This window comes from Poecilia reticulata, chromosome 13, assembly GCF_904066995.2.
Source record: "Poecilia reticulata chromosome 13, P_reticulata-male-v2, whole genome shotgun sequence".
Lineage (NCBI taxonomy): Eukaryota > Metazoa > Chordata > Actinopteri > Cyprinodontiformes > Poeciliidae > Poecilia > Poecilia reticulata.
This window is the reverse complement of record NC_088842.1, coordinates 27,494,370-27,521,962: the sequence shown is the minus strand read 5'-3', so window position 1 is coordinate 27,521,962 and position 27,593 is coordinate 27,494,370. Positions and strand designations below refer to the sequence as shown.

At 37.9% G+C, this 27,593-nt stretch overlaps 4 protein-coding genes across 7 annotated transcripts in view; 2 read left to right on the top strand and 2 right to left on the bottom strand.

Annotated features, from left to right (window-relative positions):
• The window catches only part of foxo1a (forkhead box O1 a), a 36,060-nt gene extending 30,159 nt beyond the window's left edge, over positions 1-5,901 (bottom strand). The window contains exon 1 of the mRNA XM_008426362.3: positions 4,932-5,901. Within this exon, the coding sequence (XP_008424584.2) occupies positions 4,932-5,558 (627 nt within the window). The 5' untranslated portion in view covers positions 5,559-5,901. The remainder of the gene's footprint in view (positions 1-4,931) is intronic.
• Positions 5,902-7,570: 1,669 nt separating this feature from the next.
• Positions 7,571-11,751, top strand: slc25a15a (solute carrier family 25 member 15a). Its single transcript, XM_017308128.2, has 7 exons — positions 7,571-8,164; positions 8,335-8,400; positions 8,881-9,139; positions 10,189-10,329; positions 10,422-10,597; positions 10,670-10,828; positions 11,369-11,751. The coding sequence occupies exons 2-7, from the start codon at positions 8,346-8,348 to the stop codon at positions 11,488-11,490; spliced, it is 912 nt and encodes a 303-aa protein (XP_017163617.2). The 5' UTR covers positions 7,571-8,164; positions 8,335-8,345; the 3' UTR covers positions 11,491-11,751.
• A 101-nt stretch (positions 11,752-11,852) lies between these two features.
• stoml3a (stomatin (EPB72)-like 3a) lies at positions 11,853-17,336 on the top strand. Its single transcript, XM_081614298.1, has 7 exons — positions 11,853-13,468; positions 14,827-14,930; positions 15,671-15,743; positions 15,850-15,932; positions 16,028-16,231; positions 16,754-16,888; positions 16,981-17,336. The coding sequence occupies exons 1-7, from the start codon at positions 13,393-13,395 to the stop codon at positions 17,170-17,172; spliced, it is 867 nt and encodes a 288-aa protein (XP_081470424.1). The 5' UTR covers positions 11,853-13,392; the 3' UTR covers positions 17,173-17,336.
• The window catches only part of mtus2b (microtubule associated tumor suppressor candidate 2b), a 25,441-nt gene continuing 15,123 nt past the window's right edge, over positions 17,276-27,593 (bottom strand). Inside the window, exons 1-9 of one of the 4 annotated variants that reach the window (XM_008426359.3) lie at positions 25,539-25,722; positions 22,888-22,954; positions 22,555-22,769; positions 22,319-22,424; positions 22,167-22,240; positions 21,981-22,079; positions 21,780-21,899; positions 21,371-21,471; positions 17,276-20,497 (exon numbers count right to left, since the gene is read on the bottom strand). In XM_008426359.3, the coding sequence (XP_008424581.2) occupies positions 20,290-20,497; positions 21,371-21,471; positions 21,780-21,899; positions 21,981-22,079; positions 22,167-22,240; positions 22,319-22,424; positions 22,555-22,769; positions 22,888-22,954; positions 25,539-25,595 (1,047 nt within the window). In that variant the 5' untranslated portion in view covers positions 25,596-25,722 and the 3' untranslated portion in view covers positions 17,276-20,289. Of the gene's footprint in view, positions 20,498-21,370; positions 21,472-21,779; positions 21,900-21,980; positions 22,080-22,166; positions 22,241-22,318; positions 22,425-22,554; positions 22,770-22,887; positions 22,955-25,538; positions 25,723-27,593 lie in introns of those variants that run through there. The other 3 variants (XM_008426361.3, XM_008426357.3, XM_008426358.3) reach the window with 3 other exon arrangements.

The following is a 27,593-nucleotide window of genomic DNA, read 5'->3' as shown; positions in this document are numbered from 1 at the left end:
GGCAATAACACTTTACAAAGGGAAATAACTAATCATAAAATGTGCACAGATCTAAGACATGAAGAATGAGCTCAGCAAAAGCGTTTGGTGATGCATTGTTTTTGCCATCTGCTCTCTTTCCTGTCAGGTGGCATCCTGGGTTTGGGCCAGTGCCCAGACCAAGCTGATCCCACCTGACACAACTGTCCTCCAAATTCACACTGTCACAGACGGCCTGAGAAGTGTGGAGGCTGTCATGACTCAGCTTAGACTGGACCTACTGTGGAAGATTAGTGGGACTGTGAAATGAGCTCTGTACAATTACACAGCACAGAACCCTAATTAGATATTAATGAGAACTTTATGTGCTTTCTTCGCTAACAGTAGATAGTCACAGCAATAAACCATCCTCAAGTTAATCATAATTAATATCTGAAGGTGTTAAGGAAACCAAGCATTTTTTTGATATGCGGCCAGAGATCTCTACTGTAGCTCACATAGAAACCACTGCCAGCCAAAGACTTACTCAATCAGTGAATCAACACAAACCACATATTGTTTTCTGATTCAGTGATTTGTGTTCTGTTAAGGTAATTTGGTGTGAGTGCTTTTATCAAAATTACCTTTCCAGCATCTGCATTAACAGAATATGTGCCTGTAACTAATGAAACCCAACATGCTTTTGAATTTCCAGTGAGTTATTTTGTCCTATTTGAGACAGAATGTGGGTAACAGATAAAAATTAGGAGAGCAACAAGCCAAAACAATTAAGAAAAAAATGTTGGAATATGAGAGATGAGACCAGAACTGACCACATTTTAGCTTGATTAACCGTAACCTCTGACCAGTCAATTATAAGCTCATTTTCTGGTTAGTCATTCCATCACACTAAGTAAGTGCTATCAAGTTGCAATGACAACAGTCTTCAAAGTAAAAGCTTCAACGACACGCTAATGGTGCAAATGCTAATATAAGATGCCAACGCTAGTTTAAAATGAACACTTCATAATAGCTTTGTCTTAAAACCGTTTCCCAGAAAGTCTCTTCTCACACAGTAGACTGACTTTATCGCTGCCACAACCAGAAATTTTTTTAAACGTATTTCTCAAACTGTTCTTATATTATAGTAGAACTTATCTGATCGGAATAGAAATAGCCATTCAAAGTTTACCAAAAACTTATTTGATTAAACACTAATTAATTAAATTACTTTAAACATTAATTATATTAATGTTATCTTTTGAGTTTGGGCTGCCTTATAACTGAGCTCCTGCTGAAGATACATTGTGTGACAAGCCCCCTGTGTGGAACCAAGCTCTATGAATAACTCCTCTCGGCAGTACTGAACGGTACTTTGCTTTCCAACAGTATTACTCAGTTTTAAACACCCCCAACATGGCAGGAAAGGCAGCAAACCCAGGGGGCAGCCAAGCACCCCTCACTGGGCTGCCAGTCACACACAAACTGCTACATGGCTGCTGGAGAAACAGAGAAGAAAGCTGTTAATTTAGATGCAGTAGATCAGACAAAAAAAAAACATGTTAAGATTCTATCAGTGTGACTTTGTCACAAAATAAAAATTGACTGTTGCAAACCACAGTGCTGGAGACAATTAACCAAGCATTGATATTTTGTAACACTGTTTTGCTATAACAAAGTCACAAATTATCTCATTATGCAGGACTCCAGAAATATAATGATCAATAGCTGAAAAACTGAAGGTGGGGCACCAACACCTTTCTTCCAGTCACCTTGCTTCTGGTTTCCCACTATTATTATCAATTAAACATGGTTCCAAGCATTAATGCATTCCAAAGTTTTAAAACGCTACAGTTTCAAGCCTGCACAAATATTCTGTAATAATGTTGCTGCCGTTTAAAGTCTGCTTAAAGCTTTGCCAGAGAAAGTCTTAGAGTGACCAGACCTTTCTCCTACCTGCTGAACTCTCTGGGTCAGCTGGGTGAAAGAACATTGCTACAATTTTTCCCTCACTTACAGGAAAAGCAATTGAGTTGTTTGGGAACAAAAACAGCCATGACATATTCACATCAACATAATAAATAAATGTTAATTATAGTCAATAAGTTATTTTATTTCAGCAGAAGTGGAAATAACTGGGGTTTTTTTCCTCTCTCCAATAATGGCAATTCAATCATTTTTTTGGTAGATTTTTGTTTTACATTTTGGAGCAAGTAACATTTTATTGTGAGGATCTCATGCTGGATAAGCTTTCAAAAGATAATCAATAAAAATTGCAATACAAATTTTAATGCAATGTAAGATAGTTATCAAAGAAATTCTATAGGTAGATATATTTTTTTGCATGTACAGCGACCTTTGTGGATTTAATAATGATGCACCTTCTCAAGTAAAACCAATGAATCCTGCTTACCACTTTGTGTTTGTGTTTAGCCCCCAAATAGTAAAAAAAAAAAAAACAAATACATTTAGAACAAAAATGTACATCCAGAATAAACAGTAGGTAACTGACTTCAAGTAAAGATCTACTTGAACAATATCAATCACCCCCTGCGCCACATCTGGTCATTGACGGCTTTGTTTACTTGCTCTGGAAGGATTTTTCCACTTGTGGGACAACATCTGACAACTCAATGTGAATTTTAAGCAAATTTACGAAAATCCTTGAGGTCAGACAGATGAATATGAAGCAAAATGTTTGCAAAAAAGAAAAAATACCTACATGAAAACAGTGATAATCCAAGTGAATCAGTATTGTTTATATCAATCTGTGTCAGATTCAGCATAAGCACTAAAAAAAATAACATTTTCTCCAATAACTGTGACTGACACATATGTCAAATATCAGCACATGAGGTTGCTCAGATGGAGCAAGCCCAAACAATGAAGAAAAAAAAAACTACAACTGCTTCAAATTTCAACAGACACACAATAGAGGGCAGCCGTAGTAAATCTTTCAGTATTATGGGCTCACTATGATTTCCTGCTGGGAGAGCAGACTGTCATTAATTTATTGTCAGACATCAATGAAACTATGTGCAGCAAACAATAAATAAATGAACGAAATATTTTCGCCCCTCGATAGTCCTCAGTAGGCGTGCTTTCTTTCACACCACATCAGAAATTTTGAATCTACTCTTGTGTAATGTTTTGGGACAGTTTCTAGGACACATGATCGGCTCCAGAGTCTCCTTACGACATAGCCGCTTAAACTCAGCTGCATTGGAGTTCCACAGTCCAATGTGAAGACCTGTGATTCAGCCTGAAAATTTACAACATTTTCGCGGGACAAGAAAAAACAGAGGAGAGCTGCCTCTGCCTCAGCCTCAGCGGTACAGTCAGGGCTCAAGTATTTTATGATTACCATGTTTAAAAGATCAATATGCCAAGCTGGAAGAAAAAAAAAATTCCTGTTGAGTCAGGAGACTCACATAAGTCACATTCTGCAGTGAGAAGTCAGATGACTGTTTAAGGTGATGGTAGTAATAGACAAGTTTGCGAAATTATAATGCACTGGTTGTAAGACATGGTACAATTAACAATGTCATTGGCATTTAAATGTTCTTGCATGCTTTTTCAGTTTAGACCATTGGAAAAGCAATGGTCTAAACTTAATCGTGAGGTGAAACTATGAGGTGAAGATGTACCAATCAGTCAGCTGGGGATCGGCTCAAGCCAATTTTTCTCTTGACCAGCTCTAATTTTTACATGACAGCATGTACTTTTTGAGTTTATCAAGAAATATTAAAAATTTTAGGGACATGCAGTATGCTTGGAGCATATTGTTTTCTCTTTTAGATATTACAGTCTGTATAAGAGGAAAAAAACAGAAGTGTCTAAAATGAAAATCGACAAGTCAGACATGATCAACCAGGAAAATCCTGATGAATGAGTCATTTGTGACAATGTAGACCAAAAGATAACATGCCAGAAACACAGACAACACAATGGAAATATAAAAGTAAACAACTCTAAAACAAAGGCTACAAAATACATGCCTTGTCTATCAAGCGCCACAGAGAAGCCAAATCTCCCCAGAGGGGATATTACAATTATACCACATGAGATAAAAACAGCATAAAACACAATGAAGTCCATAAAATCCCACTTTGAAATACCACAGACACAAAAAACTCCCCAGTGGATAACGTTGTACAGGAAGTGGCACAGGCAGTAGTTCTATCGAGCATAGGCAGCTTGAAGACGCACCAATCAATAGGAAAGAAATTGGCCAATCTTCACTTGATTGGCACTGATCGGTGCCGATCATTGTTTCCAAAACAGTAAAAACAAATAACTTCATACCATTTTTAGCCCCTAGAAGCATCAACTAACAGCATGTTTTGTTGCATAAATATCAGATTTGTTGTGACTATTCTTGACAGCACATTTTTCTTTCTCCTGTTTTATGGATCATAGTCATTGAATTTAAAAAAAAATCAAAACCGAAACTAGCAGGTCAAAGTTTTGTCAGCTTTATTGACTAAAACTTTTTGACCTAGCCAGACTTTTTTTCTGGACAATTAAAACCACATGCAGAATGACTAAAACTACAGCAGAAATGAGTGACATTTTTGCTCTGAAATAAAAACTAAATTATAAAATTATTGGAAGGATCCATGCTTAATTTCAGTTTGAGGAACGGTGGGATAGACTGTTTGTGTTGCAAGATATAAGTTTACTTCTATTGCATTCTGAAATAAATATCGATGTAAAAAAATATATGTTCTGATAAAAGTGAACTAAAACGTATTTGACTATAGCTTTACACTACTGTCAAGTGACTAAATTGTGACTAAAATTAAATTACACTTTAGTTAAAAGACTGTGACAAACCCCGATTTAAAATATATTTCTACTTCTTCAAAGAAAATCGGTAATCGGTATCAGTCAGGAAAAAAACATGATCGGTGCATCTCTTATGTTGTCCACAGTAAACTCCAAGAAGCAAGTATGAAAACAGTCAGACATACCTTCCAGCCTGCAGAGCTGTTGCTGTCTCCCTTGTCCTTGAAGTAAGGCACACTTTTCACCATCCAGTCATAAATCTGAGACAGCGTTAGTCTGTTCTCTGGAGAACTTTCAATAGCTTTGGTTATGAGGTCTGCATATGACATATTCCCCCATGCGTTCCGCCGAGAGGAGCTGCTCTTCCTCTGTGCAGCGGCTGCAGCCGCAGCAGCGGCTGCCGAAGGTGAGGAGCCCACCGGGGTGGAGAGCAGAGGCACCTGCTGCTGCTGCTGCTGCTGCTGATGCGGGAGTTGCGGGTTTGGGTGCTGCTGCTGATGCTGGTGATGATGTTGCTGTTGGGCTTGCTGGTGGACGCAGTTTTCCTGACACTGAAACTCGTTGCACAGGATGACCGGCTTCTGCTCCGTGAAGTCTTCATTCTCCTCCAGCAGGCTCAGATTGTTGATGAACTCCGCATTGCCAACGCCGGGCTCCTGCTTCACGGACGGCACCGGCGACGAGGTGTTGGAGTCTCCCGGGTTGATGAACTCCGGCCGGGGCAGGGGCCAAGTGCACGACCGGGGCCGCGAGAGGGGCTCGAAATCCGGGTCGATTTCCACCAGGTGTGGCTGCTGGGCCGCTTCCGCCATGGTGTCGAGAGGTGACCGAGTGTTCTTACAATGTCATATAAGTGTGACACCTTTTTAAATAAGTCAAAACTTACGTCTCTGAAATGTCAAGAAACTCAAGAAAAGTCTCACTGCTCCGCCTGGGCGCAAAATCCTCACTTGGAAGTTACATCCCAAGCCGGTGGAAATGTGAAGCAGTTTAAAAAAAAGTCTGCGACTCAGTGGTCTTTCAAGGGGGCTAAAGTTGAGTTGGTGGGACGGGTCTGCTGGTTTGTTTATGTTGTCCAGTCGTGGTGATGTTCCGTCTGATGTCCCGCACAGCCTGTTGACTCTGTGTTGTAGAGCATGTGAGGAGGACTTACTGGAAGTCTCATTTGTCAACTGATACCACCCACATCTGACTGACAGCCCTGAGCCACCAATGAACGCCATTTTAAAAGCTGCTCTGGTTTTTATTCTGAGAGGGACCACAAATACAGTTAGTTCTCAGATTTTCTCCCAAAGTACTTTTGAATGTCAGTTTAATCGACTTTCTCTAAAGTAATCTGGCTTCTACAACAGTTCTTGTTGTTAATTTCCCCCCCCGCCCCTTAGAATTATGTTATATTATATTATATTATATTATATTATATTATATTATATTATATTATATTATATTATATTATATTATATTATATTATTTAAACTTGGACTATTTCAGTAACACACAAAGAAAGACATTTCATTACACCTTTTTTATGTTAAATACTATAAGAATAGGGTTTTCAAAAGGTACTTTCAGGCTGACAAATGAGCTTCATTGGAACACATATTATAATTTATTGAACATGATAAATATATATATATATATATATATATATATATATATATATATTTTTTTTTTTTTTTTCTTTTACCGACATTTAGACTGTGAGTTCAAGGTGGAGCAGATGAAATCAAGTATTGGAAATAAAAAAAAAAAACATTTAGTTTTCAAATAAAATTAGGCTGGTTACATTTTCCATGGTGCAATATTTTAGGTAAAAAAGAAAAGAAATCAATGTTTCTGATTAGTTGGTTGATCCATTCAAGCTGAATGGAGGATTTTTTCATTAGGGTCACCTGAAGCAAGATGTAGCTAAAGTTGAAGGAAGAACATCTACAAAACACTTTATCCAACAGCAGAGGTTACCGTTCAACAGTTCATACAATCATAGCTGTCATAGTATAATATGGCCATGGCAATGTCCAGACCTAAACCCACTTAAACATCTGTGGCAAGATTTGATCATTGCTATTCAGAAATGCTGTTTATTCGGTCTGGAAACATTTTTGCCTAAGTTAAAAAAAACAAACAATGGAAGCTTTTAAATGGTAGATAAAAACAATTATCAGGCAACATGTTAGCTGAGCCTCCATAATGATCAAGAGCAAGAAATGTTAAGAGGGTTTGTTCTAAATGGATCAAAAGTGCAGTGCAGTTGTGATGAACATAATGATTCATAAAAAAGCCCCTTTTGCAACATCTGGACAACATAACATCTTTTTGATCTCTCTCTTTTTCTCCATTTCTCCATTTCTCTCTCTTTCTATTTGCTTCTCCCATTCTCTCTCTTTTTTCTTTCTCTATCTCTCCCTAGAATAGAATAGAATAGAATAGAATAGAATAGAATAGTACCATATTGCATAAAGAAATTAGGATGACCCATTATTTCTCTGGATCTCAGAAAATGATGGATTCAAACATCCAAACACAATGAGAAATCTTAAACGAGAAGCAGCAGAAGAAAAAAAAAAATTATGCAACTACGGTTTTTTGCTAGATTTGCATTCTATTCCTACCCTTATGAATCACAGCATCAGCACAGCAACTTACTCCTAAAAATGTATATATATTTCCAAATAAGGATAAATTCAAGTAATTTTGCCTACCCTGATTTTGCACTGAAATGCTCGATAGATAGATAGATAGATAGATAGATAGATAGATAGATAGATAGATAGATAGATAGATAGATAGATAGATAGATAGATAGATAGATAGATAGATAGATAGATAGATAGATAGATAGATAGATAGATAGATAGATAGATAGATAGATAGATAGATGTGGCGTTAGTAACTACAAATTTCAAGGCATCCGTGGAGTCTGCTGACATCTTGTGGATAATCGTAGGTATTACAATCTCAACCGTGTTCGAATAACCTACTCTGTCATTACAGGGTTTAGTAGATTTTATTTCGGTCATTCTTAGTTTGAGGCTTTACGAGAATACATAAACAGAAAACATATTCTAACTTTCTATTCCGAACCTTTGTAGTCATGTCTAAACTGATTCCATGTTACTTACAGAGAGCGTCTCATTTTTGTCTTCTGTCATTGATATCAGTCTTGACGCGCTTACGTCAGGTGTGCGCCACATCTTCAGGGCTCAAGGGAGACGGAAGTTCAGCAAAGGAGCACCGACATTTCCTCGTTTCTTCGGGCTGTGTGTGAGATCTCTGTTATGCTTTCCTGGAAATTGGAGTGAACAGTTTTACCTGAGGGGTTCATGTGGGGACAAAAAGTAAAGTTACGCTTCAACGATCAAATAACACCGTCTTACCTGTCATACTCTAAATCCTAGTTAAGGGAACTACAGAAAAGGTGAGTGTGTAATGTAAAGGTATATAATTAATTATCCTCGTCTTAGCGGGTGTCAAGCTTTTCTTTTTCTGCTCTTTTTCTGCTCTAAAGTTACATGGACTCTGGGGTTTGCGACTCTTATTTATGAATTAAAAAAATTATGACCCTCAGCTTTGCTTATATGTACACAGGCTTCATCGTCATGGCTCCACATCCTGTAATACAGGCACTCATTGACTTTTCAGCAGGAGCAGCAGGTGAGTTAATTTTTCTTAAACCTTCATTCTGTTAATTAAAGGTATATCAGTCAAATTAGACTACATATTCATGTTTTTTAAGGACCAGGGCTGCAGAGATCTACAGTTGGGTGATAGAATGGTAATTTTGGCCACTACAAGTCTGGCTTTTATGATATAGCTGCAAGAAAAAAGCACTTGTTGAAAGAAACCAATAAGGGCTCCGATTAGGAGTTTTCTACAAGTCACTACAAAGAGGAATGGGGAAAATCTCGGTCCCTAACCACAGTGAAAGGTGGTTCTCCTGAGCTGGATACAAATGTGTGCCACACACACTTTTCAGATCATTATTTGCTAAGACATGTTGTGTGTTGATCTGCAATATAGAAGTCCAATATAATAACTGAACTTGAATATTTCCTAGCCATATTTATGTATACCCTAATGATGAAGTAGAAAATGTTTGCTCTGGTTTGTAAAACTTAAACTGTTCTACTTTAGGTGGTACAGCCTGCGTGCTAAGCGGTCAGCCATTTGACACCGTCAAGGTGAAGATGCAGACGTTTCCCAGCATGTACCGTGGCTTCATCCACTGCTTCATTTCAACTTTCAAACAGGTGGGACTCGGTGGTCTCTACAAAGGCGCCACACCAGCCCTCCTGGCCAACATCAGTGAGAATGCGGTTCTCTTTTTGAGTTATGGCCTGTGCCAGGACGCTGTCCGTCTTTTGTTAAGGATGGATAAAGGAGCAGAGCTCAGGTTTGATACTGATTAGGATTTCTGTTTCTTTTATTGCAACTAAAAGTTTCACTGTGGACAACACTTTTTAATACAAGTTGCTGCTTTGATATGATCACAGCACTGCCAAAACATATGTACAAAAACCCTCTATAAAACATAAAATATTTGAACATCAGACATGACAAGTGAATCACAGCAACGGCATCAGCCCGTGTAAAGCTGAACTGATGCGGTGAAGCTACCAGTAGCAGGAGCGGAGCTGCGCCAAGAAGCTACAAACACTGAATAGAAGAAGAGCTGCCATCGATACCGTTGCAGCCAAGCATGTTTTAATGTTACACAATACAGTTTTACCAAGTTGCTCAATGTGTAAACTGGTATTGTTGTGCATATAAGGTGTAAAGTTTACCTTCGACCAAAGGAATCCCAGCGCCCCCCTTTCGTAAAAATTTGCGCCAGCGCCCCCTGCCGTCCTCTGAACGCCCCCCAGGGGGCGGTACCGCCCACGTTGAGAACCGCTATGCTAGTAGCAGGATCTTATGGCTTAATGAGCTAGCGCAATTTTTCTAACTTGTAGCAAACAATGTTGATATTTAAGAAACATTTATTTGTTAAGAGAGTACGTACACAATATTTCAGATAATTTTGTCTAGAAGACTAGTTCCGGTTGTAGTTCTGCTTATTCCTTTATTCTTCCAAAATTAAGGAAGAATCCTTTCCTCCTTTATTTTGGAAGAAAGTATTCTTCGTGAAGTCTAGAACATTCTTAATTAACAACCCTGTACAGTTTTTGAATAAACCTGGATAATGAGTTATGAGTTAGTTAAAACCTCTTTATTTTTCTTTGGCATTAATGAAGTATTTTTGAACTGATTACAAAAAACCCCCCTCTTAGTTAAAGTTGACTCTTATTACCTAACACACGTAAAAATATAAACATATGAAATCTTGATTATTCTGTGCAAATTCATAGCAATCATTTAAACCTTAACATCAACCTTAGTACCATTGTGTCTGAGGACTATGACTCATCTTTATTCATTGAAACATTTTCTGTTTGTGTTCAGTGATGTCCAAAAAGCTTCTGCAGGGTCTTTAGCTTCCATCTTCTCCTCCATGGCCATTTGCCCCACAGAGCTGGTGAAATGTCGCCTACAGGCCATGCATGAAATGGAGGAGACCGGAAAGATTGCGAAAGGACAGCGAAGGTCCGTTTCATCAGAGATGTTGTAATAAACAAAGCATTTCCAGTTTCAGCTGACTTCACATTTCTTTTGTATTTGTGATGGCGGGACATTAGCACCGTCTGGTCTGTGGTTAAGACTGTGCTGAGGACAAATGGTCCTTTGGGTTTCTACCAGGGACTCACCTCAACCATTGTCAGGGAGATACCTGGTTACTTCTGCTTCTTTGGTGCCTACGAAGTATGCCGGACTACATTTGCACACCATATGGGGACAGACAAAGATAGTATAGGTAGGTTCATTTAATTTTATTTTTGATGTCTGTGCTTAAAGCTACCCTGTAAACTTGCATCTTTGTTTGCAGGCATTCTTCCACTTATGTTCAGTGGTGGATTTGGAGGGGCTTGTCTTTGGCTAGTGGTCTATCCAATAGACTGTGTGAAGTCTAGGATCCAAGTCTACTCTCTAGGTGGGAGGCAAGAGGGTTTCATGAAGACCTTCACGGGTATTATACGCACTGAGGGTGAGCTTTGAGGATTCAATGTTTGCCTACTTACAAATGCAGTTACCAGTTTTAGGATACTGGGCATGGCTGATGGCTATCACAGCAAATCACCAATAGAGACAACATCACACACTTCTCTTGAAGTTAGGAAGATACTATATGGCAGACACATTCAGTTGTTGTAGTCTAGAATATCAAGAGCTAAAATTAAGCCCTAAAACACTGAGAACCACAAACATTTAACAGTAATGCTAATAATTTTGCATTTACAGCTTTGCTAATATGGCAGATGTTTGAAAATATATTGAAAAATGCTATGAATATTCGTGCAGAATGTCATGAATGAATGTTGTCCTAAACACTAACTTAACTCAATTGTGCTAGCTAACAGCAAAGCTAACTTACAGACTAAATAACTGATGAAACTCATTTCAAACACTTCCTGGAGTTGTGAGGATGCTATCTCACTGTAAGAGTACTGTACAGGTTTTATTGTTTGTCAGACAATTTAAAACTTTTGCATTTCATAGCCACTGTTTGGCTGTTTCTGCCTTACAGGTTTCACTGCTCTGTACTCTGGTTTGACTCCTACCATGATCCGGACCTTCCCTGCCAACGGAGCGCTCTTCCTAGCTTATGAGTTCAGCCGTAAATTTATGATGGACACAGTGGGTGCCTGATAGGAAGGGTACAAAATGTGTTGTCAAAATAATTTTAAATAAGGGTGCTGTGGTGGCGCAGGGGCAAAGCACAACCCATGTATTGAGGCCTTAGCCCTCATGCCAGTGGTCGCAGGCTCGTTTCCCAGCCTGGTGACATTTGCCGCATGTCTTCCCCCTCTCTCATAACCCTCCTTCCTGTCAAACTACTTTCAAATAAAGGCCACTAGAGCCAACAAAACCTAAAAAATAATAATTTTAAATAAAGTTTTAATACAAATATTCATGTCATGGCTTCATATTTTTTACGTGGTATGAAAAAAAATAATCTAATCAGTGAACAATTGGAACAAGTGCAATAATTGTCTAACTGTAGCAAAACTGAAGGATCAAAGTGACTAAACAGTTGAACTCTTCTGCTTTCATAAAATGTCAAAACTACAAATTCCTCTAATGGAATATATGCATAGACCTGCTGGACCTAATTTTACTTGCAAACTATGAAAAGTTTTAATGGAAAATGGTATGCTCTTGAAGCAGGTAAAATATATTGCATTGTGCAGAGCCTAAAAATGATTTTTGTTTTAAAGTGCATCTTTGTGTAGCCTCCTCAAGTTGCATTCGGGAAAAATCTTGGAACAAGGCAGCCATTTGGTTAACTAACCATCAACAAGTGGTAGCGGCTTATCAAAACCTGGAGTTCTGTCATTTAGCTGATCTTTAAACAATGTCAGTAAGATAAACATCATTGGTGATCTTGCCATAATGCCATATCTATAGTATTCAAAGTCCATTCTGGATGAAGAAGGATTTTTCTGAAGTTGAAAATCATTTATCATTCATTCCAGGAGTAGAAATCACAAAGTTTGTTGTGCAGTGCTCAAAGAAATTTCAAAAGACACTCAAACTCTGTTTCGGACTCTACAAGCCTCAGCCATGTTGAAGGTCATAACAGTAAAATGAAAAAAATAAATAAAATCTGAACTAGTGTGGCTTGTTTAGCAGGTTTGTCAGGATAAAACCATGTCCATCTTCTTGACTGCTTTTAGATATGGATGACACCAAAGTGAAGATGTGTGCCGATAATGCACAGTACAATGTTTAGAGACAATAAAAGCGAATCCAGGATACTGGCAAAAAAACTTAATGTTGGTTTAGACTTGTTTTGCAACCACAGGTCATCGGCGTCTTGAAGACTTTTGAATTGACTATATTTTATTTTAAATTAAAATAATGTGAAGTCTTTATTGTTTCGTAAAATATTACTGTTTGGGGAGTGAGAGGGTTATACATTTAAAGACAAAATATGATAATTTGAGAACCTTGTTTATGTATTAAAGTAAATCAGTACATTTATTCTAGTCTAACAGAAATATTTCTCATCAGTCCAAGATAACTAGTGACATGCTTAGAGTCAACGAGTTTTATTGAATTTCCCATTCAAGCCTTCTTACTTTCTCTGTGAACAATATGAATGTGGTTATCACAGCCCTCATGTTGTGAAAAGGCTGTATTTCCTTTTTGCAGTCGATGTAAAAGACATTAGTGAGGAAGTAATAAACCTCTAAGTGATTTCTGTGGAAGGACTTAATTTTTTTCTCGTTAAAGTGTAACAAGAGAATGGACACGTTGTCTCACCACGTAAAGCCTCATGTTTCAGGACTTTATTATTTATTCATCACCTGCAGTCAACAAGTGACCGACTCCTGCTAGGGCAAGAAGATAATAGGATACCAAGAGGTCTGAATTTGGAGTTCTCAACTGTGGGAGGCATGCAAAGGCTGGATGCACTGTGGTTCGGGTTACCACAGCAATAGATTTGTAGAAGGCAGGATGAGAGAAATGGATAGACCACACCCCACAGAGAGAGGAGGGAAGTAAACAAGAGTGCTGCTGCAGCTCCAAGCGCCAGACTCTTCCCCAATGATCTCAACAACATCCAGCACAGTGGAAATGGTTACTCCACGCAAACTTCATATCAGTGAAGAAAATGTTGAAGGTAAGTACTTTTTTAAGATCTTCCCATAACCATTATGGATACATGTTGTAGGTTTGAAATGTTCGCTAGCTCCAAATGAGTCCTATTGAGGGGGATACATCTGCTTTTATTATTTTATTGTATTACATTTTTTTAAAGTAAGTATTTTACGTTGTAGTAGATGTTATCATTAAGCTAATAAATAGGGGTTTTGAGGACTAGTATTCTAGATCACCATTCATTGGCTGCCATATTTCTCACTAGCTCTATGCCCTCACTGACTGAAGTGATTAATTTCTTTAAATCTATAATCCAAATTCACATTCTGTGTTGAAAATTTAGCTTGGATAAATATGTAAATTTTTCCAGTTATGACTGCACAGGAATTTTAAATTAAACTATGGACATACAATTGTATATAGCCCCTTTATGAGTTGAGCATACAAAGTGCTGTGGTTGAGAGAATAAAAATTACTAAACACAAAATAAATTCACTAAAATTGGTTAAACAAATGCAGTTAAAACCATTTATGGCCTAGTTTGACAAACTCAGATTTCGTTTTCAGCCTAGTAAAAAAGTATTTCCTGTTTGCAGATTTAATCAGGTTTTGCTTTTTTGTACCATAATCTTTTAGATCTTTGAACAAATTTAAATATTATCCAAAAATAACCTACTTAAATACAAAAATCAAATTTCAATCATGATTTTATTTATGATGAAATCACAAATAGTATCCAAACCAACTTGATCCTCTATATATATATATATATATATATATATATATATATATATATATATATATATATATATATATATATATATATATGTATAGTTTCCTTTCTTTCTACTAAAAAATTAACTACAAATAAACCAAGTCAATTTGATCAATTAAACTAGTCCAACCCAGGCCTAATTAACACATTACCTGTAAAATCAAGAGTGTTTGACTAAAACCTGTATGACAACATGAAGTAGTCTTCAAGATATCAAAAAGCAACACATATACCTAGATCTTAAGAAATTCAAGATATGAGAAACAATTCCTTCTTCTTGGTGTTACTAAAAAGCATGACAGTCATTTACAATGATATATCAGTTGGTTTGCAAAACATGTCTTGATTCAGACAACCTTTAGGTCTTCATGGTTTCCCTGTGAGATTAATTACATCATTAGTTACAAATGAGATGTGTGAATTTACTGCAGCCCTTACCTGACAGCAAGGATGTTCTGTGTTCTCCCACTGGATTGTACTACTTTCTAATCCACCATCAACAATCTGACGACAGGAGATGTGTATTTTCATGGCTTATTGAACCGAATCTAACTTTAACGAAGCAGACGCCTCCCATTTAACTTTGAACTTCTGTCTCTCCACAGATAAAAATGCAGGGAGGTTGGGATGTTTTGGTTGGCTGCTGGTAATTATATCCCTCCTATTTGTAGCGCTAACCTTCCCAATCACTTTGTTTCTGTGTGTCAAGGTAAGAAAATGTTCTCCTTTGTTGCTGATTAGGTTGCATGCAACAGACCAATACAGTTAAGGGTTTAATTGTGAACTGGGAGGGAAATGATACGTACATGTCTTCCATTTTATTTTTACAAAAAATAAAAACCTTAGTGTGGCATGCATTTGTTTTTAGAGCCCTTTACTTGGATACCCCTAAATGAAATCTGGTGCAACTAGATAATCCTATCTTCTCAGAGGATTTTTAGATCAGTTCAGTGAACAAAGTGTATAAGGAAGAGGAAACAGGGCAAACAGGACACTGTTGTTCAGAGGTTTAGAGCAGGACTAGGTCATAGAACAACATGCAAACACCTAAACTGACAAGTCAAACAAGGAGGGCATTTACCAGAGAAGAAGCCCAGAGGGTCATCTCTAGAGGAAATGTTTTAACAACTCAGGCTCATGAAAACAAATCCAGCCTTTACAAAACAGTGGAAAGACGAAAACGATTGCTGAAAGATGAAGACAAAAACTTTTGGCCTAAATAATAATAATAATAAAGAACATTATACACTATCCATAGTGAAAATGTTGTGGCAGCATTAATGAAATATGGATGGAGCTAAATATGGTACAAAATAAATACTTTTTATTGCAATCTGACAATGTAAAAAAATGTAAGGAATGTGAATGCTTCTGGAAGACACCCAAGAAGTAAAAACTTTTCCCGGAATGATTTTGCTCTCTACATTGTTTACTTTCATTGGTGTCCAGATAGTAAAGGAATATGAGCGAGCGGTCATTTTCAGACTTGGGCGAATCGCCGATCGGAAACCTAAAGGACCAGGTTCGTGGTTTTACATGACGGATTGTACACACCAGATCATTTCAGAAACTGATTTTCAGAAAAAAGTTGAGCTTGAAACTGATGCAGAGTGTTTCTTTCTTCCTAGGACTGTTTTTTGTTTTGCCCTGCACTGATAACTTTGTGAAAGTTGATCTAAGGACTGTGTCTTTTGATATCCCTCCACAAGAGGTGCGTTTTCCGTTTGTACATAAAATGTAAAGCCAGGACGTGTTTCCAATAAACCTTCCAATGTACTGTTCATTTGTGTCTGTATTCTTTAACAGATCCTGACCAAAGACTCGGTCACTGTATCCGTGGATGGAGTTGTCTACTTCCGCATTCACTGTCCCATCTCAGCTGTGGCCAACGTGTCCAACGCACACTCATCCACACGGCTGCTTGCTCAAACCACTCTGAGAAATGTTCTTGGCACCAAAAACCTTTCAGAACTTCTGTCTGACAGAGAAGGAATTTCAGTGAGCATGCAGGTTAGAGCAAACACTGAGGCAAATGGTCAATTGTGCTGAAATGGAAACATAGTGATTGTCTCAACAACGACAAACTGTGATATATTAAGTTTTGCTACGACTGACCAACATAAAATAATTGTGAGGAGTAAGAAAAATGCAGGACTTTCAACATTTTGTACAAATCTAAATTCATTTTCCATGTTTGTTGTGATCTCAACATAGCTTGTGGAAAACTGCAAAGGGCGAATTCTTTCTTTACACTATTTCTTTATTTGTAAAAACCGTGAATCGTTTTCCTTCCACTTCACAACTATTCACTGCTATGAGTTTGTCTACCACTAAAATCTCAGTAGAACAACTACAATATTTTGTAGTTGCGTGAGAAAATGTAAAAAAAAATGTATTGAATGCTAACATTTGCGAGTATGTATGCAGTTTGTAGCAGCCTTACAAATATCTTTACTGAAAATATTTTGAATAATTTATTCTGAGTTTGCAGTACTTCTGAATGAAGCTGAAAGAGTGTTTGTTCTCATACAGGAGGCCCTGGATGAAGCCACCGACCCATGGGGGATCAAGGTGGAGCGCGTGGAGATCAAGGATGTGAAGCTGCCTCAGCAGCTGCAGAGAGCCATGGCTGCAGAGGCGGAGGCCAGTCGGGAGGCCAGGGCTAAAGTGAGAGCAGTAGTGGAAGGATTTACTTTCCACATCATCCAAAAATTGGAGGAAATGTTTGCAAGACTGATCATTGTCTATGTCTGTTTCAGATCATTGCTGCAGAAGGTGAGATGAACGCTTCCCGGGCTCTGAAAGAAGCAGCTCTAGTCATCGGTGAAGCTCCGTCTGCTCTTCAGCTGCGATACCTGCAGACTCTCAATGCCATCGCCGCAGAGAAGAACTCCACCATCATCTTCCCTCTGCCCATAGACATGATGCAGGGTTTCATGCAGAAAAAGTGATGAACCCTGTAGTCTGCACAATTATTTTCATCCCAAAGTAAGTTTGCATGTTTCGAATAGGGAGGAAAAAGAGCTACTCGCTAATGCAAATACAAACCAAACATTGTTTTTGTGTACTTATTATGCTTATTGTGATTTAATAATTAAATACAAAGTGCAACATACACAGCCATAGCCTGTCGTTATTAACCTCAGCTAAGTTACAGTTTCAGTAGAGGAGGGCGAATGAAGTAGGCAAGAAACAAAGACGATTCACAGCAAACTTATAACGACATGCTTTCATGGAGACTTCTCTGGAGTATCTGATTACAATCATTTTTAACAACAATCCACAGAAGTAACGACATCCACGTGATGCAGCGACCTCTCTCTGATATTGCATGTAAACTGTAATCAAAAGCTTTTACTCTTATTCATTCAGTAAATGTGTACAAGACGGTGTCCACAGGACACAGAGGCAATCAGTGCAATCGGAGTACCTGATGTAGAGAAAGGCAACTTCCACTGTCGGAACACAGCAAATTCTCTTCCCAATAAACGTAACTATCTTATCTCCCATTAAACGCAGCTACAGCCAAATATCTGCTTTAAACAGGTTTACACACTTTAGGATAGATGAGATGTATAAATGAAATACTGTGATGCTTAAAGCTGCTGTAGGGAGCTTTTATGTTAATTTTTATTTTTTTTACATACTTGTTAAAACTGTCACCATGACAGTATAACATGAGACTGATAATCCGGGAAACAACTGAGCTCCTCCGTTTCCTCCCTGTGGTCCTGCAGCCATCTGCAGTAATACACTACTTCCAGTCAGAAACAACCAATCAGAGCCAAGACGAGGGTCTTAATTCTGTCAGTCATGCTCATGTATGCACTGCTCAATGGAAAACAACTTACAGTTGCAGAAAAAAACTTTCATCTGTTGTCATCAGATGACAACAGATGCTAACCAGCCTTAGCTTTCATGGCAGGCTCCAGTGTGACAAACTGGCTGAGAGTGTGTGAGCCGCAAATACACAAGGATGATTGACAGTGGTAAGACCCTCCTCCTGGTTCTGATTGGTTGTGTCTGACTGAGCGGTGTATTTCTGCAGATGGCATTAGAACAGCAGGGAGAAGGCAGAGAAGCTCAATTTTTCACAGATTGCCTGTCTCATGTTTTACTGTAATGACAGTTTTAATATACATGTAAAAAAAACATATGATTTCTAAATTTTAAACACTGCAACTTTAAGTAGTGATTTTTTTTTTTCTAAGACCTTTTTTGGAATATTTCTACCTACTGCTAACATCTAAATGCCTGTGTAAGAGAAATGTTTAGCAAGACAGACTTCTGACGGCTGGTTGCCGTATGTAAACATGAACAAATAAAATAAATGAAATTTAAATAAATTAAAAACCATGGCAGTTGCTTCCCTTTGATGACTTATACAATTTCTCAAATCCTGAGCTTAATCCAAACAATGAAAATTGAGGTAAGATTGCATCAGACTTTCATTTCTTGCTTCTAAGTGACTCAGGAAATGTTGCACAACAGGAACACAAGCTGCAGATATGATGGAGAGACTTCATAATCGGTTTAACTGTTCGAACTGTACATGCGGAAATATGAAGAACATGGAACAGAGAGCAGAAAAGATAAAGCAAATTGTAACTGCTGCAAAAGGATTCATCTCCCTTAAACCTTTCAACAATTTGTCACGTTGCAACCACAAACTTAAATGTTTCTTATTAGGACTTTATATGATAAACCAATGTAAAGTAGTGCATAATTGTAAAATGGAAGGAAATTGGTGGTTCGCAAATAAAAAAGAAATACTTCTGAAGTTAGTAATGTTATATATATGTGATTTAATCCCATCTAAATACAGGTAATTGGGTATTAAAGTTAAATTTTCTTGAGATCTCAAGAAGTTTAATCGTGGTTAAATAAAGGTTGAATAAAGAAATGAATTGTGTTTCCGCTGTGGAAACACAGTGGTAGCAGCATCAAGCTTATCAGAGTTGATGTGAAAATGAATGGAGCTAAATTAAGGGCGGTCCTGCTGGAATGTGAAGAGGTTCCAACAGGACAGTAGCCTTAAACACATCCCCAGATTTACATTGGAATGGTTTAGATGAAGGAATATCATACTTTTTTTGGCATACTTTTCAGCTTTCGGCTCATGAGATCCAAATAAACATCCAAGTTTGTGTTTGAAACATCCCAAAATGTAAAAAAAAAAAAAAAAACTCAAGGGGCTTCGTCTGAAGAATGAGTGTTCTGCATTGAGTTCCAAGCATGTAAGTGATGCGGCGTGTTATAGTTTAAGAACTTCATCTTTGGTGGTTTTATTTTGTGTGAGTTGACTACCTTTTCTTTAATTCAACTGAGGGTGAAGGTTTCTTCTTCTCCAAAATATCTTGAAGTGCTTCTTTCTAATTCTTCTCATCATCATACATACATGAAATAATCTGAAAATCTGTTCTAATCGGAAGACAACCCATGCTGTAAAGATAGTCATACATCTACAGAGTTTACACACGTAATAACTCATAATATACTTACACTGTATTGGCAGTAAAGTGGAGTTATGAATGGTTTGAGGTTAGATGGCTTGGTATAAATCATACACTCATGATAAATGAAATGTTTCTACATGAAAATGTTGAGAGCTGAGGTTGGATTTTTCTGATAATACTGCCAAGCCCCCAGGTGGACCTTGCTGGTGGGAGGGAATGGATGACAGAAGGCGCTTCATGTTTTTTGAGTTTACTATGTCTTATTCATCCATCATCCTGAGAGCTGAAGGAGAAGAGGAAAATGTAAATGGAGGCGAAAACATGTAAATGAGGCACTGTGATGCTCTCTGAACTTTCACCTGCTGGAGAAACTTGCTAAGGTTTTGCTCTTTGTGGAATCATCCGTACAATTCATGAGGTCAAAGAAAAAAAATAAAAATAAAAAACGTGGTTTGGAAATGCATCAAATGGGTAAGGAGATTCTCCCCAAACAAACAGAACATATTACTGTCTCTTTGTCCACTGATTGTAGAATATTCCTTTAAAACAGAGGAATATTTTTTTCAGAGTTAAACAAAAACACTGATAAAATAAGATGTTTGGTACAAACAGTCACTGGTGGTAGGAGTGGGGGCGGGCGGGCGAGCCCGGTCCAGAGGCTGGGTGGTGGATGGGGGAGGAGCTGGGGGTCATGTGTGGACTCAGCTCTCCTGTCTGCAGACGCCACAGCAGCTCTTCGTTGGTGCGACTCAGACGCTTCTTCTCTTTGCTCTCCATCTCCACGTGCACCTGCAGGTTGGCGTTCTCTTCAGAGAGTTGCCTGAAGTAGAAAAGGCACAAAAGAACATAAGAGAAAAATGTAATTCATTTCGATAGCTACAGTGTTGACTTTTAACAAAACTACAAAAGTCTGTTTAATTGAGATTTTATGTGACATCTATTACTGAAGTGACAGTAAAATGTCTATAAAGTGCAGCATGCATTTCTATTCACACTCATTTATTTTTGATACTTTTTAATATAATCTTTGGAGGAGCTGCAGAGATTCTCGGCACAGATGGGAGAAAAAGAGAGAGACAAAAAAAGTCTCATTTAGTCAGTGTCAAGCCAAAAGAGAGACAAAAGGAACTTTTAGGTCTATATACAAACAGTGTGTTTGTCAGAAAGCTAACACACACACGCCCACGCACACACACACACACACACACCACCCACAATATAACACCCCCACTGTAAAACACAATGGTGGATTGGTGTCATGCTGTTCTGCAGAGATAAAAAAAAAGCAGTTACAAAAAAAGCTACAGATTACAAAGGACTTGAGACTAGCATTGAGGTTCACCTTCCAGCTGGACAACGACCCGAAACATGCAGCAATGGAATGATTTAAATCAAACTATTCTCATGTGTTGGAAGGGCCCAGTCAAAGTCCTCAAGACCTAAAAACTGATGTTCACAGATGTTCAACTCCAACTTAAAAATAGCCATTTTGTAACGAAAAACTTGCAGAAATTTGGTTTTAGAAATGGAAAAGTGGTAGAGACATATGTCAAAGAAATTGCAGCAGTAACTGTAGCAAAAACTGACTCCTCCATGAACAAGTTTCAGACTTTTCAGTTCTTAACTTTATGGTTGTGAATGTTGAACTCAACCTTATTACCTATGTATAATTTAAATGCACACACAAACAGACCTGGACACAGCTAGATTCTTGTCTATCTGCTCTCTCAGGTCTTCGTTCTGCTGCTGCAACACTTGCAGTCTCTCCTCCAGGTGCACATTCTTTTCGGCCTGCTCAAAAACACAGGAGGAAACAGCGCAAAACATTAAAGTCTTTAAATGGGTTAAAACATTAGAATCCATTGAATGACATAGATGGTAATGCCATTTGATTTTACAGTCAAAAAGGTAACAAACGTAATCATCACTTCATTTAGATCATTATTTGACTGTTCTTGCAAGGATAGAACTATGTAGCAATTTAATCAAATTCAAATAGATCTTTATGTTTAATTTAATATTACAAAAAAAATTATGAATAAGACACACAAAAGTGATTGTGGTTACTTTACAAAATATCCTGAATAAAAGTTGAAGCATACTATTTTCTCCAGTTCGGAAATCTTCAGCTCCTGTTGATGAATTTGTTGATTCTTCATCTCCAGAACGTCTTTAAGGCTCTTCAGGTCCTCCTCAATATGCTTATATGGAGCCAAAGCATCCTGAAAGAGAAGCGCTGTTCGTTCTGCAGGTATTTTCAGAGTCGTCAGTGTGTTGCAGCGTTCTGGTTCATGAAAACTTACAACTATCTGCTCATCTGTGCTCTTACGAAGAGCTTCTTCGAAGCGTTTTGCTCGATCTCTCAGGCTGCGGTTCTGAAACGTAAGCGTGTCCACCTGATCCTGGAAATCAAACACACACAAATCTGCAAGGGATTTGTTTTTTCCGGTGGCGTTGTTAAATTTTACCTTCAAATAAAAAACACATACCTGGAGTGAAAGTCTGATTTTCTCAAACTCTTCCTCTAGAGACTTTTTCTGTTGTTCATGAGCCATTTTCAGATCTGTTAACAGACATAACATATTATCGTCTCAAACTGAAGAATACGCACACAGGAGAAGTTATTAAAAGTGCTGCTTACTCTTTACTGTCCTTGCGTGCTCCTCCTGCAAAGTGTCTAAAGTGTCATTGTGGGCTGTCTCCATCTCTGTCAAAGATGCCTCATGATTCTCTGTCATCTCCTCAAGCTACAACACAAATGTTGAAACATTTTTCACTTTTGGTTTCAACAAAAAGTTCTTCATTTTCAGTTTTCATGCCAAATCATTAAAATCCTGAGCAGGTTAAGACATTAGAGTCTGTTTCTGCATGCTGCACCTGCTCCTGGTGTCTGAACCGGAGCTCCTCCAACTCAGCTCGCTGATGGGCCAGCAGGCTCTCGGTGTCCTCTGCGTACCGAGCCTTCAGCCTCTCCTCCAGCGCTCCCAGCTCGCTCCGCTGCTCAGCCCGCAGCCCCTGCAGCTCGGCCTCAAAACGCCGCTCCTGGTCCTCCTTCTCCTGCTGCAGCTGCTCCCAGTGCGCGACACTAACAGCTGGAAAACATACATACAGAGGCGAAACTGACTTCAGGTTTGCACCTCCTCTTTTCTCTGAAGATGCCATCTACCGCGTACATGTTGGGAGTCCGGCTCCCTGAGGTTTCCCACTTACCCACTTCATCCCTGATTCTGCCGAGCTCCAGGGACAGCTCCCTCTCTTTTACAATGGCGCTCTCATTCTGGAATGAAACAAAACACGACACATTTAAATGAGACAAACTGATGTGAGCAAACTGCAAAAAACTGCAAAATGAAAGAATTTTATTTCCATCATGTTGGGCACGATAGATAATGGTCGAGACATTGGCTTGAAGATAAACTTGGATCCTCATGGGGCTCTGCCGGTCACAGTTTTATCTATTTTAAACTTACATTTGTTGCTCATTTACGTGAGAGACGAACAGGAAAAAGTGATGTTAAAAGTTGCTGTTCCGGATCTAACAAGAACAACAGATTTTAAAAAAAGTTAAAACAAACCTGATTTACTTTAAAATATTGCTAAAAAATATTTTATAATTGGTTCAACAGTGCTATTACACTGATGCGTCTCCTGTCAGTAATAACATAGAGATAATCTACCATTTTTATCAATCCTATCTTTAAAGATATTGCAAATATCTTAAAAATTTCAAGCTATCTACAACTGTAAGCATTTTCTGGTAGGTATGGGGCTTGCATTAAGCTTTTTTTCAATTATCTAAACAGACCCAAGATGCATTGCGCCAATATGGGGCAATTAGGACGTTTTTGTAGAAGTTCTCATCTTGCAACACATTTGTACGACACACACTTGTAGGTGTTGAATGAACCAATAAGCTTTTTTAACAGAGAGAGAGATAAAAGACGGCAACAAGACATCTGATCATAATTAATGTGAAAACTCTCTAATCCAAAAATAACTCAACAACGCTGAAGAGAGAAAAGACTCAGAGGGGAACAAAGTGGAATTTTTGAAAAATGCATGAAATGGTTAACACTATGTCCCAGTAGAAATGATGTCACCATCTAAGATATGCAGCAGAAAAGAGACGGACTGATCTCAAGAGGGATGAAACATGTTCAGCATCATTTTATACAAAGAAACTCCACCCATCCTCCAGGTTTCTGATAATCAGTTCTTTTTTTTCTTTTTTTATGTCCTGACAGGCAAAGTAACTTAATCTAATTTAGAAATGCAACTATTGAGTATTTATGTATGCAATAAAATTGTTGATTTAGATTTTTATTTTTTTTTGTAGTATCAAAAGAAATCTAGAATAAAGCGTGGCAACAAGCTTTTCCTTTAGTAAAATAGAAAACTAATACATGTTTATGTAATGTTTCAGGGGGAAAAAAGTACATTTTATATTTCTTTTGTTAATTTTTACATCTGACTAAATATGCTTGGTGGAGTACAAAGCATATTTACCCACTGTGTAAATATGCTTGGTGAAAAAACATGTTTCTGTTTTTCTGAAAAACACAGAAACGTGTTTTTCATTTTCAGAACACGTTTCTGAAAAACACTATATCGAGTTAAATAACTTGAAGCAGTCATTTATTCCAAATTAAGTGCAGCTTTAGTTTCAGTGGTGTAGCTGCTTATTTGGTGGGAGTTTTTGTCTTGTAAAAGTTTAAAGGCCAGGAAGAACACGGGAGGCTGCAAGAAATCTTGAATTTTTGTTAAAGTTGAAACTTTCATCCTGAAGTCACTGAAAAACTGCCGTGTTTTGCAACAGTAATTATATTCCTTGAACTTTTGCTTTTTTTTCCCCCACAGTATAACAACTGTTTATTTGGGTTTTCAGGATTTTGTTGGACTAAAACAATGTAGTACAGAATTACTAAATTGAAGGAAAATGATACATGGTTTTCAGATCCTATGGCAAATAAATATCTGAAAAATGCAGAGTACATTTGTATCCGACTATCTTGATAGTAATTCCCCTAAAAATACATGCAATCAATTATGTGGGAAGTGGGATAAAGTTTCACATTTTGACAGAAAAGCAAGTTTACAATGGAGGAGTTGTATCAATCCTATCTTTAAAGATAGGATTGTATCAATCCTGCCTTGATTGGATTGATACAATCAAAGCATAGTCACATGTTAAAAAGGCGTAGTCAAGGTCTGGCCCTAAATCAAACTGAAAATCAAGGGATGTTCAAAGCTTTTTATTTTTGGAAAAATAAGAAGAAAAAAAAAGAAAATCACTTCACAGACTTATAATTCTCTACAACCTGGTGCTAGTCTACCACATAAAATCCCAATAAAATACATTGAAGCTCTAAAACATGTAAAAGTTCAAAGAGTGTGAATACTTTTGAAAGGTATTGTGGGGGCATTACTGTATCAAAACATGTAAAAGTTACTTAAACAAAATGGGTAATATTGAAATCCGTCCAGACAATTTTAATTGACAGAGGAGAGGCATTGACACAGCACACAGGAACCTAATCGATAAACACACTTCCAAACACGCACACACACACACACACACGCACACTTCCAAACACTGAAATTATTATATCAGAATGAACCACAGTTGCAAAAATTATTCCATGCCGTCTTCCTGGAAACTCAGGCAGCTTTGACTCAGCACAATCATCCCCAGCTCCGTGCTCTCTGCCGGCTCTGTCGCTAGGAAACAAGTGAACATGACGATCATACGCATTCAGACTCCCACAGCACCAAACACACACCAGCTCAGCTACAAATGCATCAAGGAATCCTCGGTGCAGGACAAAAACAAGCTTACTGCCTGCGGAAGACACTGCCTTTACCGTTTGGTCCAGACAGCAGAGAGGGAGAAAATGAAGCCTGCAGCAGCAATGGCCCATATTAGGCTAGCAAACGGCAGCATCCCTTAGCCTGATGGGGAGGCAGCAGGGACAGACAGGAAGTGAAAAGAAAGATGCAGAAAGAATGTCAAAGCAGAGGGGAGGGATGAGGCAGGCAGAGGAGAGGGGAGGAGAAGAGAAGAGAGGAGAGAAGGGAAAGACCAAAAGCTCACCTCGCTTCTTGGTTTGCGAGCATCATTTCTCCCTGCTGGAACAAAGAGAGCCAGACCCAGCCCAGCTCTGACTGTCCTCCCCTCAACCCCCCACTAACACGCCCCATACCACAGTCATAAGCATGACAGAGAGCAACACACTCACACACACACCCAGCATCTTTGAATCTCTGAAGACAGATGAAGAAACAGGGGAGCTACCTGATCGATACATGCACAGATTTTCAGATTAGGGGGAAATACTGTAGCATCTCTCCTACAGAAGCTACAGAATTACACAACAGCACACATCTGACAAAAACTGCCTAAATAGTTCAGTCCAAGCGCAGTTTAAAACATGTATTACTTTTTAATCAAACAGGGTTTTTAATTCAATCCAGAATGAGCTGATCTACTCATGATGGGTTGGGCTCATAGTGGGACAAATAAAATAAAATCAGAGGAAGAGATAAAAGAACAAGATAATAGTTAAAAAGCAGCACACACAGCACAATTATTAGCATTTTCATAAGTATAATAAAAAAAATTAATTGAAAGAACTTTTTTATTTTCTTTATTTTTTTTTTTTTACAGAACACAAGAAATGTTTCACAGTCCAAATTTCACTATAGGCTTCTTTGAGCACGAATGCTTCCTCTACTATTATACCAGCATAAAAACAAACTTTGGTATAGAACTTTAATTTGGAAATCTTTTTTACTTTCTTAAATATTTTGAAGATTTTGAAGTAATGTATTTGCAAAGCAGCCCAGCGTCAACAAAGCACAAACAAAATATCTACAACAAATCACACAGTGGAAACATCTTAGTGCACTAAACAGTAAATACTTGCAAAAGTTTTCATTCTTCCTTAACTTTTTCACAGTGTCGCATATAATTCACAAACTTATACATATGTCATAAGTGTATTTTAATGGGATTTTTATGTGAATTACAAAACTGTGAGGCGGACGAAAAATGATCAATCATTTTCAAATTTGTTTAGAATTGTAAAACTGAAAAGTGTGGCATGTACTTGTATTAGGCTCTTTAAGTCAATTCCACTAGCTTCAAATACATCTGGATTTTAATACCTGCTTAGCATTTTAAATCCAATATTAGAAGCATGAATCTGCATGACTGTTATTCCCCACTCAGGGACAATAAAGATATTGCTAATATCTATTATTTTCTGTATTTGTTTCCCTCCATCTTACTGTCTTCTATTCTCTGACCAGCTTTCTTGTTACTAAGTATAAGAAACACCAAAATTAACCCTTCCCTTTCAACTATTGTATTGATCTGTCCAAAAAATTTAAAATACACCAAAAGTTTGTGGCTCAATCATGACAAAATGTCATAAAGTTTAGGAGGAAAAAAGGCTTCCATATGGCACTCTAAGCATTTTTATCTATTAAAGGCAATTAATCTTCCTTTTCCTTTTGTAAATAAATAAAAACTTTGGAAAATTCTCAAAGTAGTTTTGATGAGCCCTGATGCTGCAGACTCACGCTTAATGTGAAAAGAGATCAAAAGAAATCAAAGCTACTTCCTTTGACAGTAGCAGCTGGATGCTACAGGTGTCTTTTGAACAAAGGGATGCTGGATGTTTTGTAGTTGTACTGAAGCTCACAGTGGGATTTTCTCAGTTGGTTCTGTCAGACACTATTGGTCAAATATAATTTAAAACCATACAGTTAAATGGGAATCTAAATGGAAGCAAGTTCAATGATGACACTGTTTACACAATACAATTTGTGCTTTGCCCTTGTGAAGTGATAGTGTGTAATCTCGTTTGCTCCAACCATAGCTTTCTTTAACACAAGAAAGCTAATTCAACCAAATT